The sequence below is a fragment of the Doryrhamphus excisus genome, chromosome 2 (genome assembly GCF_030265055.1).
Source record: "Doryrhamphus excisus isolate RoL2022-K1 chromosome 2, RoL_Dexc_1.0, whole genome shotgun sequence".
NCBI classification, from domain to species: Eukaryota; Metazoa; Chordata; class Actinopteri; order Syngnathiformes; family Syngnathidae; genus Doryrhamphus; species Doryrhamphus excisus.
In genome coordinates this window covers 4721927-4734859 of record NC_080467.1, presented here as the reverse complement: position 1 = coordinate 4734859, position 12933 = coordinate 4721927, and the positions used below count along the sequence as shown (strand labels likewise).

The window sequence follows — 12933 nt, the reverse complement described above, 5'->3', positions numbered from 1 at the left end:
AGGAAGTGGTGGCGCGCTCGGACAGGAAGAAGATGCACGCAAGGAGGCTAATCTTGGAGGTCAGACACCGTCAGGATGTTTGGACCTCTGCATGCGGGAGGAAGCCGCCGCCCTGTTTCCTCTTTCCGCCGCGCTCACTCGTGAGGCCGCGGCGGGATGACTTTGATCACGCTTGGGAACACCTTCAAGACAAGAGAGCAGACCTCCAAAAAAAAAAAAACCCCCCGTCAATATATCACATATAAATGGCCTCAAAGGGAAGTACTTTTATTTTGAAAAATCTAATATTTCCAGCACTTTATCCTACAGAATGGACTCATTTTCTCAGTGAGACTTTCTCTCGCAGTCTCGCAGCCACTCCCTCTTATGCTAATGAGGCAGTGACATCACCCCCGAGACAGGGCTGTGATTGGCTGTCGGATGGAGCAGCGGCCCCCGCTGCCTGCCCCTCCCCCCACCCCCTCTGGCTGCAGTGAAGGTGTTTTCAGTGTGTGAGCGTCACGCTGGAGGACAAACGCTTTCCTCGCTTCTCTGCTTGCTTTTCCTTTCTGGTCCCGCCCGCTCAGGGCCGTGCGTTGAGTGGGCTTTGTTGAGTGACGGATAGCGTGGTGGCGGCGGGCTCCTGCACACATGGATGCTCGCGGAGCAAACGGCAGCGCCGTGCCGCCGTACGCCTGCTGAGTCCGGCGATTCCGCTTCCAAGCTGCTTGACTTCCCACGGATTGTTCATCCTGAAATGGACTGATTCGATCCGGATTAGAATCTCATCCTGGTGCAGTCTGAACTTTTGAAGAAACATCTCGTTGGCGCTTCCATGCCTCGGAGGACGAGTCTCCTCTAGAACTTTGATTATGGAGCTTCACAGCGCTACAGGAACTCTTCCCGGTCCGCTTTCACCCAGCCACCTCTCCCCGACTTTGGACTATGCCGGCTCGCTGTCCCCTTCTTCTTCTGGGGCACCGGGTCCTTCTCACGGAGCCGCTCGCGGCCACAGCCCCGTCCGAGGGTCCAGCCCGGGCCCCGGCTTCTCGGGCCAGGCGGCGTTTAACTACAACCAACTGGAAGGACGCTTTAAGCAGCTTCAAGGTACATCTGGGAAAAGTATTATAATTTGGGAACGATAACAAAGGAAACAGGGCGGCACGGCGGTCGAGTGGTTAGCGCGCAGATCACAGCTAGGAGGACCAGGGTTCGATTCCACCCTCGGCCATCTCTGTGTGGAGTTTGCATGTTCTCCGGGTACTCCGGTTTCCTCCCACTTTCAAAAAAACATGCTAGGTTAATTGGCGAATGTGAGTGTGAATGGTTGTTTGTCTATATGTGCCCTGTGATTGGCTGGACACCAGTCCAGGGTGTACCCCGCCTCTCGCCCGAAGACAGCTGGGATAGACTCCAGCACCCCCAGCGACCCTCGTGAGGATAAGCGGTAGAAAATGAATGAATGAATGAGTTCTCCTCCTATTTTGTGTGGAAGTGGTAACTTTTTGGCTTCTTATTTTGTCTTTCCCCACCCTCGGCCATCTCTGTGTGGAGTTTGCATGTTCTCCCCGTGCATGCGTGGGTTTTCTCCGGGTACTCCGGTTTCCTCCCACTTTCCAAAAAACATGCTAGTTTAATTGCCGACTCCAAATTGTCCATAGGTGTGAATGTGAGTGTGAATGGTTGTTTGTCTATATGTGCCCTGTGATTGGCTGGCAACCAGTTCAGGGTGTACCCCGCCTCTCGCCCGAAGACAGCTGGGATAAGCTCCAGCACCCCCAGCGACCCTCGTGAGGATAAGCGGTAGAAAATGAATGAATGAGTTCTCCTCCTATTTTGTGTGGAAGTGGTAACTTTTTGGCTTCTTATTTTGTCTTTCCCCAACCTCGGCCATCTCTGTGTGGAGTTTGCATGTTCTCCCCGTGCATGCGTGGGTTTTCTCCGGGTACTCCGGTTTCCTCCCACATTCCAAAAACATGCTAGGTTAATTAGCGACTCCAAATTGTCCATAGGTATGAATGTGAGTGTGAATGGTTGTTTGTCTATATGTGCCCTGTGATTGGCTGGCCACCAGTCCAGGGTGGGCTCTTCGGGCTCTTGCCCGAAGACTGCTGGGAAAGCTGGGATAGGCTTCCGCACCCCCGCGACCCTCGTGAGGAAAAAGCGGTAGAAAATGAATGAATGAATGAACAAAGGAAACATTGAACAGGAATTTGGGAGGAAGTTGGGAACGTTCTGGAAAAATACAAGGAAATTTGGGGAAAAAATATTAAAGGGAATTTAGGGAAAATATAAAAATGGAATTTGGGGAGAAGTAACTACCGGGAAGTCCTTAGACCTTACAAGACCTTACAAGAAGTCTTAAGGGATGAGTCAGATGGGAACGTGACCACTGATGGAATGTTCTGGTGTCGGTCCAAAGCCGCTTTCTTCAACGTAAAGTTCAAGTTAAAATGAGAAACACTATTGTAGAATTCTTCCGGAATCTTCTAGACTTGCGGTGGGAATGTTCTGTGAAAAAGTGTTGTCATCAGAATGAAAGCCAAAGAATGAAGGAGTCAGACTGCTGGCGTTCTTCTTGGATCTTCTCTGTATTTGTGTGCTCCTGGATGATGTTGGAGGTGGAACTTAGATGAAAGTGTGGTGACGGACATCTTCTGTCATGATGACGGCTAGCTTGTTTTGATCAGGAGGCTAATGGAGTTTCACGGTCGATCTGAAAGCGTCAGTCAGCGAGGTCAGCCATCGGGTTCCCCCGAGGCTCTCGGACGATCTTCCGAGCAGGCCAACACCTCTGTGACGTCCTCTTTGTCAAATATTGAATCCCCCGAAGCCAACGTTTGTTAAAGTTCTTGCTCGTCTGCTTGTGTGACTTGAAGGCTTTGTGGCCTGCCCGGATAATCATTTACTTTAACAGGAAGTCACATGCGAGGATGATGACGATGATGATGATGAGGAGGTGAAGCCCCCCTTCACCTCATCCAGAGTTTGGGCGCTGCTACAACAGAGGCGTCCAAACTTTTTCAACTCCATGCTACTAAAATGACATGATGTTTCCTCATAATATTACGTGTTTGTTCTCATGAAATTGAGACTTTTTTCCTTGTTTTTCCCGCTTTTCCCGCATCCTAATTTTCCAACTTTATTTGTTGTTTTATTTTTAGTATAAAAAAAAAGTATTTCAACTTTTTTTCTTCATTTTTTTCTTCATTTTTGGGCCTTTTTTAATTGAGTTGTGGACTCCCATAGAGCAGCTACACACAATAACCAGCACACAAAGCTTTCTACATCTTCCAGAATCTGCACCTGTTCAGCTGTATTTCTCTGGATTTCGTGTTTCCCGCGAAAACGGTCTAATGTATTCCACCCAAGGCCTCCAGGCACGCCCACTCTGCTGTGGTTGGTCACGCTCCCTTTGATAAACGTTATCGGAGTTGATTATAAACAGCTAATTATCTTCTTTAATTGTGGGCTTTTTATATACAACCATATGTATTGGAATCTGAATCTACATTTCTATATTTTGACTCTTTCCCCAACTTAATTTTCCAAAAATTACATCTTAATTTATGTGTTGTTTTTTCTCATCCTTTTTAACCAAAAAAAATTATATTTTTTTTCTTTAAATTTTTAACTTTATGTGGCTAAAATGACATTATTTTTCCTCATATTATGATTTTTTTCTCTTAATATTTTGACTTGTTGTTTTTTAAAATTATTTCTCAACTATTTGAACTCTGTTGTATTTTTTTTTGCTGTAATGGTGACTTTATTGCCATTATATTTTGACTTCATTCTTTTAACATTCAAATTTTTTATGGAACCTAATTGTCCAAAATTACAACGTTTTCCATTTTATATTTTCCATTTCTTCCTTCATCCTTTTTTTGAGACAATTTATTGTTTTAATATTAAAACTTTATTTCCATAATATTTTGACTTTTTTTCCACATAATATTACTTTCGTTTTGTAAATTTTCTTCTCGTAATTATGACTAATTACAACTTTATTTCTTTTTTTTGTTTTACATAAAATTAGGACTTTTTTTAATCTTTATGCCACTGAAGTGATATTATTATGTTATTCTTAAATTATTATGAAGTTGTTATGAAGTTATTCTTTACTGTTACACCACAACATTTTTTTATTTTTTTAATATTTTGGCTATATTTCTTGTAAAATTACTGCAAATTCTTAAATTGTGAGTTTTCATGTTAAATTATATTTTTCAAATGTCCAGCGGACCAATAAACACACAGCCATGTGCCACAAATGGCCTCCGGGCCGCACTTTAGGCACCCCTGGTGTAAGTTAAGGTGTTCATGTACACCGAATAAAACGATAATTACAAAGAATAATTACTTAAAAACTGCCTTAATGATTCATTGATTGATTGGACGAGAGTATGTTATAACTCCGCCTCCTTCCTGTTGGCAGGAGTCACATAGACGCACAAAAACAAGAACATCATGACTCTGTTCTCCCCCCCTCACTATGCTGCTGTCCCTACAGTCAGCCAATCAGAACACACCTGACTGCTCAGGGAGTCCCCAGGCTGTTGATGGGGTGGGGGGTGGGGGTGAGGGGGGGCGTGTCTAACGTGATCAGGACAGCTTGCGGCCTTGTCCTCACGGCCGCGTCTTCCTCCATCGTCTCCTCTTTCTTCTCCGCCTCTTCGCCCTCATCAATGTTTCATCCTCACCCTTTTTGTGGGATTAAAGGAGGGTGTCGTACCCCCCCCAACCCCCCCGGCCTTAAATTCTCTTTCACATATTTACACATACTCACATATACGTTATTCAAATAGATAAATCTAAGATTACATTTGAGCAAAACATGCAAAAAGGAATCATCTATACTTTGCACTTCTTATTCTATCAAGTTAAAAAAATATATACATGCTAATGAATAAATCATGTCTCATTATTAGCTAAAAATATGCAAATGTTACCTATTTCTGCCTAAATTAATCATTTTCAAGCATAAAAAATGAACTGAACTTAGCTAAATTAACTGAACTAGAAATATTTTCGGTTATTATGTCTACTATATTGGGTAATAAGAGTGTCAAGATGACTATAGGGGTGTTATTTCATGTCTACAAGGCTCAAATAATGTTAAACCCGTATCTAGAGGTTGGTAAACAGGTGTTCTATTTCTTATGCCTTATTTTGTCTACTGCATTGGGCACGATGAGTGTAAAGGGACTATGGGGGTGTTATATCACCTCTAGAGGGCTTTAATAATGTGAAAAAAACATTTAGAAGGTCGTAAACAGATTTTTTTATGCCTAAAATTCCATATTTTCCATGACTATATGTACTATGTTGAGTAATAGGATTGTAAAGAAGTAAACCAATATTGAGAATGTTGTAAACACTTTTTCTATGTCTTATTTTCGGTTATTATGTCTACTATATTGGGTAATAAGAGTGTCAAGATGACTATAGGGGTGTTATTTTATGTCTACAAGGCTCAAATAAAGTTAAACCAGTATTTAGAGGTTGATAAACATGTTTTCTATTTCTTATGCCTTATTTTGTCGATTGTAAATGGACTATAGGGGTGTTATATCACTTCTAGAGGGCTTTAATAATGTGAAAAAACATTTAGAAGGTCGTTTATGCCTAAAATTCCATATTTTCTATGACTATATGTGCTATGTTGGGTAATAGGATTGTAAAGGGTTAGTGTGTAAAGAAGTAAACCAATATTTAGAATGTTGTAAACACTTTTTCTATGTCTTATTTTCGGTTATCATGTGTCTACTATATTGGGTAATAGGAGTGTAAAGGTGACTATAGGGGTGTTACTTTATGTCTAGATGGCCAGTTTATTCTTCCATGGTGGTTTTGAACTGATACGTGACACAAGGACTTAGCTGGGGTCACGGTTCATAGGTTGGGACGGTACTTGTGGCGTACGTAGTGAGCGTTCAGCCCCGCATGTTTCAGCACCGAGTCCCGGTTTTAGTGGTCTCCGTCTCACATCCATGAAAACTCCTGAAAAACACGTCTGAAACGTTCCCAGCAGACATTCCCGCGTGTTAACTCGTTAAAGTCCATCCGCCGAGCGAGCGGGATGAAGAATGGCTCGATTGTTGGCAGCTAGGGACCAAGGTGACACGAGGAAGTGATGGAGGACGCCGTCTGGCTGAGGCCGAGTCCGTGTACATTTGTGTGTGTGTGTGTGTGTGTGTGTGCGCTCGCTGCAGGATGAAAGAGTTCTTTGATGGAAGTCACCCACTGTGCACGCTCTCAGCAGCACAAAGGGGGCGGAGCATATGATCTGAGACTTAGAAAAACACCAGAAATGGAAAGTTTAAACACTTAAAAGATGCTTTGTTGTGGGGGTTCCTGTCATAGTGGGAAAGTTAGAAGTTGTAAAAGGACAAAAAAAAAAGCTGATACAGGTAACGATTTGGGGTGTACCATAATTATTGGCTGATGTGAGGGAATTATGACGTTACACCGATAAGCGCTTAAATAAAACGCTCCAGTGAGGCATATAGAGAAGAAAAACAGCACACAAAAAAACTTTTCAAAAGTGCAAAAGTTTCGCCAGAGACCTCCATGGTGTCATGCAGGCTGCTCAGAACGTGTACCCGAATACAGTGCACCTTGCTGGGCCACAGCAGGTTGCTACTCCCCTCTGTACTCTGGTTCTCCTGATAGTAGTGTAGCAGTAATGTCATGATATTTCATTTGGACTAATCAACCGGTATAGTTGGTCAAATCCAAATCTGTTCCAGCACATCTTAGCGCGGAGACCTCACAGCTATGAGACCAGGGTTCAATTCCACCCTCGGCCATCTCTGTGTGGAGTTTGCATGTTCTCCCAAATTGTCCAAATTGTCCATAGGTATGAATGTGAGTGTGAATGGTTGTTTGTCTATATGTGCCCTGTGATTGGCTGGCGACCAGTCCAGGGTGTACCCCGCCTCTCACCCCAAGACAGCTGGGATAGGCTCCAGCTCCCCCCGCGACCCTCGTGAGGAAAAAGCGGTAGAAAATGAATAAATGAATGAGTTCTCCTCCTATTTTGTGTGGAAGTGGTAACTTTTTGGCTTCTTATTTTGTCTTTCCCCACCCTCGGCCATCTCTGTGTGGAGTTTGCATGTTCTCCCCATGCATGCATGGGTTTTCTCCGGGTACTCCGGTTTCCTCCCACATTCCAAAAACATGCTAGGTTAATTAGCGACTCCAAATTGTCCATAGGTATGAATGTGAGTGTGAATGGTTGTTTGTCTATATGTGCCCTGTGATTGGCTGGCGACCAGTTCAGTGTGTACCCCGCCTCTCACCCCAAGACAGCGCACCCCCGCGGCCCTCGTGAGGAAAAAGCAGTAGAAAATGAATGAATAGTCACGAAAGTTCCACTCTTCAACCTGAGTGGCTGCTCCTGCTACATGTGACATGTGACATGTCCATGTCACACATGAGTGATGTATGACAACCTGACACTTGCACTGAAGCCTGTGGTTGCCATGGAGGCATGACAACACGCCACACACGCGCACCGATATCTGTTTAGCAGGGCAGGAGTACTTTAATGAGACCAGGTCATGTGATGAAGATGGTGGTGGATGGTGGTCCAGATGTGGGTCAGCTGTAGACCTCATTGACACACATTTGTCCCTCACGACCTGATGGCACTCACACAGCGCTTCATTAGCACAACACTGTGACGCTTTGTCTTCTCACGGCTGAGGAATGTCAAGCGCACACACACACACACGCACACGCACACCATCTACAAGGTTGTGTGTGTGTTATCTTGCTATGAGTCTGGCCTACACACACACACACACACGCAAGACTCACTTCCTTTCTATGTGATGATGTTGCTGTGTGTGGTTTCTATAGCAACGGCAGGCGTCCATCCATCATGTGGACTTTTAGCGTCCAACATGTCGCAAGCAATCGGGACGAGACTTGGAACTCCCGCGTCTCTCGTGGGACACCAGGAATGTTGGAATGCTGGATACTGGAAGTGTGTATTTTGACATGACCGCATGATTGTGTGTGTGCGTGTGTGTGTGTTTGGATAGTGTCATGTGATCCAGCGCGAGCGGCTGCGAGTTGGAAACATGCAACAGACATGGGAGGGCAAAAAACACAGCCGCCTCTGTCTTAGTGGATCCAGATGTTGGTCCTTCTGGTCGTGGAGATTCGGTTCTACTCCTCCGCAGTCTAAGTTATCTCCGACTGGTTTACTTGGTTGTCGCTGCCATGACCTTCATGGATGAAAGATGCTGATTGGTGGAGCTGGGGGCGGAGCTTCAGGCCCAAAACATTGGCTATACAATGTGTGTGTATGTGTGTGTGTCCTATCAGGACGTGGACGTCCCATGATGGAGCACAATTGTCCTCTGTTTGTATGAGCCTGATTGCTTCCCACCTCATGATGTTCTCACTGAACATTGCTCCTGTGTGTGTGTGTGTGTGTGTGTGTGTGTGTGTGTGTGTGTGTGCGAGAGCGTGAGAGAAGAGATAAAAATGGTCATTGATTCTGCTATTTATTTTCTGTCCCCATGGAGACAAAAAAAGACCACACCCATGTCTGGTTTGTGTGTTTCTTCGCTTTAAGGTCACGTCCAAACCGTGTGTGTGTGTGTGTGTGTGTGTATATGTGAATTATTGACCCACCCTCCTGCTCTCTGGCACACAAACACACACAATCAATACACCACTGTCTCCTCTTGCTCTTACTGAAACACACACTGATGCTTTCTGTGAGTTCAGCAGTAACTCAAGACGTTGACATTGACTTCTGCTTAGCTCTGCGTGTGTGTGTGTGCGTTAATAAATTGTGCGCTAGCAGCTAGACTGCCGCTATGTGTGTTAAAAAAAAAAATAGGGATACACGATAATTATTGGACTGATATGAGGGGAATTATGACGTCCAATAACATTAAACATGTCAAGTTTTACATTTTAATGCATAAAAAGAATCACATAACATTTGTTTATTGCATCAAGGCTTTTTGACTTTGTCAGGAAACTCTATTTCAACAAAATAAAACCAAAAAAAATATTTTTACTACATTTTAAAATGGTCTGGTTGAAATTATGACCGCTGTATTGTTAGGGTCGGTTTCGACCCGGTTATAATAATATGACTATAAAGCAATATTTTGAGCCACAACTGAAATCATAAGTGTACAATTAGCCAATTAACAATGACAACCAGCTCATCTTCTCATCATGTAAGCTTCAGGGGATTCTCATTTTGACCGTTTTTTTTTTCAGTATACCAGCAGAAAAACAAGGTCCACACATGTGAGGTGATTTCACATTTACAATTTGGATCATGGAAAGAATGGCAAGAAGTACAGGGAACCAAGATCTGGACCTGTTTTGCTTTTTGATTTCAGTTTATACTAAAGTTCTGTTGCTGAAAACAATAACTTTTTCTACCTTTTCTTCACATATTAATATATATGGGGCAAAATTCACCCGAACGCCATAGATGTTTCTTTAGTGATTAATCTATTTATTCTCCACATTATTATTATTATTTATTATTACTTATCTTCTTTTGTGTCTGTTATTATATGGGAGCCAGGCAACGACATTTCGTTGGCAATTTCACTACTGTGTTTTTGTGCAATGACAATAAAGGGAGTCTATCTATCTATCTATCTATCTATCTATCTATCTATCTATCTATCTATCTATCTATCTATCTATCTATCTATCTATCTATCTATCTATCTATCTATCTATCTATCTATCTATCTATCTATCTATCTATCTATCTATCTATCTATCTATCTATCTATCTATCTATCTATCTATCTATCTATCTATCTATCTATCTATCTATCTATCTATCTATCTATCTATCTATCTATCTATCTATCTATCTATCTATCTATCTATCTATCTATCTATCTATCTATCTATCTATCTATCTATCTATCTATCTATCTATCTATCTATCTATCTATCTATCTATCTATCTATCTATCTATCTATCTATCTATCTATCTATCTATCTATCTATCTATCTATCTATCTATCTATCTATCTATCTATCTATCTATCTATCTATCTATCTATCTATCTATCTATCTATCTATCTATCTATCTATCTATCTATCTATCTATCTATCTATCTATCTATCTATCTATCTATCTATCTATCTATCTATCTATCTATCTATCTATCTATCTATCTATCTATCTATCTATCTATCTATCTATCTATCTATCTATCTATCTATCTATCTATCTATCTATCTATCTATCTATCTATCTATCTATCTATCTATCTATCTATCTATCTATCTATCTATCTATCTATCTATCTATCTATCTATCTATCTATCTATCTATCTATCTATCTATCTATCTATCTATCTATCTATCTATCTATCTATCTATCTATCTATCTATCTATCTATCTATCTATCTATCTATCTATCTATCTATCTATCTATCTATCTATCTATCTATCTATCTATCTATCTATCTATCTATCTATCTATCTATCTATCTATCTATCTATCTATCTATCTATCTATCTATCTATCTATCTATCTATCTATCTATCTATCTATCTATCTATCTATCTATCTATCTATCTATCTATCTATCTATCTATCTATCTATCTATCTATCTATCTATCTATCTATCTATCTATCTATCTATCTATCTATCTATCTATCTATCTATCTATCTATCTATCTATCTATCTATCTATCTATCTATCTATCTATCTATCTATCTATCTATCTATCTATCTATCTATCTATCTATAATACTAAAATGAGAAAATAATTAAAACTAATTGATTTAAGAGATATATTCTATAACTCTCAGTAATAGCCAGGTAACAAAATAATTCAATTTATTAATATGATTCTTTTGAGGTTCATTTTACCATTTTTGGAAATAGAAATGGAGGGGTATAGTGACAAAAAAAGGCCTCCCTGCCCACATCAAAAGTATTAAAACCAACATTTTCATGGATGAGGAAGCCTAAGAAGGTAACCAAGACATGAGAAGCAAATTTGATGGTAGCTTATTGTTTTTAGTGTATTTTATAGCTGATTTAATACATGGGTCAAAACCGGTAACCCCGGTAACATAAGAGATGATACCAGAAGTCTAACACAAGAGGAAGGTTAAAAATGCTCAAATGAGGCAAGATTACCCGTTTGTGCAGGTAAAAAAATCAAGTGCTCCTTTTTTCTCCTGCCCGTCGTAACGTCCCCTGAGCTCAGCTGTAAACAAACAAGCAGTAAACATCACTTTCTGAGTCTGAGGAAGACGTTTTGTGCGCCAGTTGTACTAAACTCGAGGGCTCTAAGAAGGTTACCCGGAAATATAAATATCTATAAATATTCAACCCTACTAATAAAAATCCATAATAATAGTAATAATATAACACAGACTTTGTTGCAAGATTTACCCATACTGCAAGCAGTAAGGGTGGGCTCAAATCCAAAACCATCTCCCTTGGTCACCATCAAAACCGGGGTTCCACAGGGATGTATGCTTAGCCCATTCCTCTACATCAGGTGTGCAAAAGTCAATACTGCTAACGTGTGAAGCTATATCATTGTATTTATGTCTGATTATGTCGACTATATTGGGTAACACAGGGGTGCTCATTAAGTCGATCGCGAGCTACCGGTCGATCGCGGAGGTGGTACTGGTCGATCGCTGGTCGATCGCGGCGTGACATTAAAAAAATATCATCCCAGCATCAATGCCGTCACTTGATTGACATACAGGACAACCAATCAGATGACAACTGAATTTTGACCTTTAGGTCACCGCTCATGCGTAAACAACGATGCAAAGTGCTAAGCTAGTCGGCGAATTGCGAGATTTTAAAGCCCTCGCTAAAGTTTATGGTCACTAAAATGAGTGAAGGAGCTTGACCAAGTAAAAAGGCAAAAAAACATATCACTTCCATACGGATATGGAATATTATACGGATATTGTGATACGGATATTATCCATGACTGATAAACATTTGGAAGTGTGCTTGAGGCTGGCTATCAGCAGCTACTGTCCGGACTATGCATCCCTGGCTGGTTCAATTCAGTGCAAGTCATCAAAGTAAACTCAGGTAATTACAAAAAATGTTAATAGTTAATTATGTGTGTTTTGCAATATTGGCTCATTTGGTTATGTAAGGTACATCAACATACATTGTACGTACAAATAATCCTCAATACATTTGAAAATAAATAGATGTTTTGCATTTTTGTAGTGGGTAGATCATTTTGACTCGGCCATTTTAAAAGTAGCTCGCATGCTGAAAAAGTGTGAGCACCCCTGGGGTAACAGGAGTGTAAACGTAACTATAGGGGTGCTATTTCATGTCTTGAGTGCTCGCATAATGTTAAATAATGCATTTAGAAGGATGTAAAAAGGTTTTCTTTGTCATAACTACTGCACACTCATCGTTTTGAGTGTACGGTGTACTGCGTTTTGCACACTTATGCACTTAATGAAGTAGGCATACGTAAGTGCACAAGTTCACCGACTGAGACCCTGAGCAATTGAGTATATTGTTTCTATTTCACGAAATGAAATTGTTTATTAATAAGTCAGGAGTGTGCCATGTCTGTGTTGTCTTCACAAGCTCCCACGGGATGACATTTGACCTTTGGCATGAACAGGAAAAAGGACACAATCAGTCCAGATAAGACTTAAACATCCTCTACACGTACCTTGATAACGCTGTTTTATTTTTATGGTGGATTTTTTTCTGTGACGCACACACACACACACATGTACATATGTACACACACATACTAGTACATGACATACGTATGTTTAGCATACACCAGTAAGTAACTGTGTTGCACTCTGCAGGTGTTGATGTGCTGAGTGTGTGTGTGCGTACGTGTGAATATTTCCCAACTTTTCTGACTCAGGAAGCCCCGCCCTCGCCTAACAATGAGCTCAATCAGAGAGGAAATGCGAACAGA

At 41.2% G+C, this 12933-nt stretch overlaps 1 protein-coding gene across 3 annotated transcripts in view; it reads left to right on the top strand.

Annotated features, from left to right (window-relative positions):
* LOC131120071 (spectrin beta chain, non-erythrocytic 1-like) overlaps positions 1-12933 on the top strand; it is a 57267-nt gene that overhangs the window by 6622 nt on the left and 37712 nt on the right. Inside the window, exon 1 of one of the 3 annotated variants that reach the window (XM_058065146.1) lies at positions 495-1086. The exons of the other annotated variants lie outside the window; for them this stretch is intronic. Coding sequence (XP_057921129.1) covers positions 852-1086 — 235 coding nt within the window. The 5' untranslated portion in view covers positions 495-851. Of the gene's footprint in view, positions 1-494; positions 1087-12933 lie in introns of those variants that run through there. 3 annotated transcript variants of the gene reach the window in all.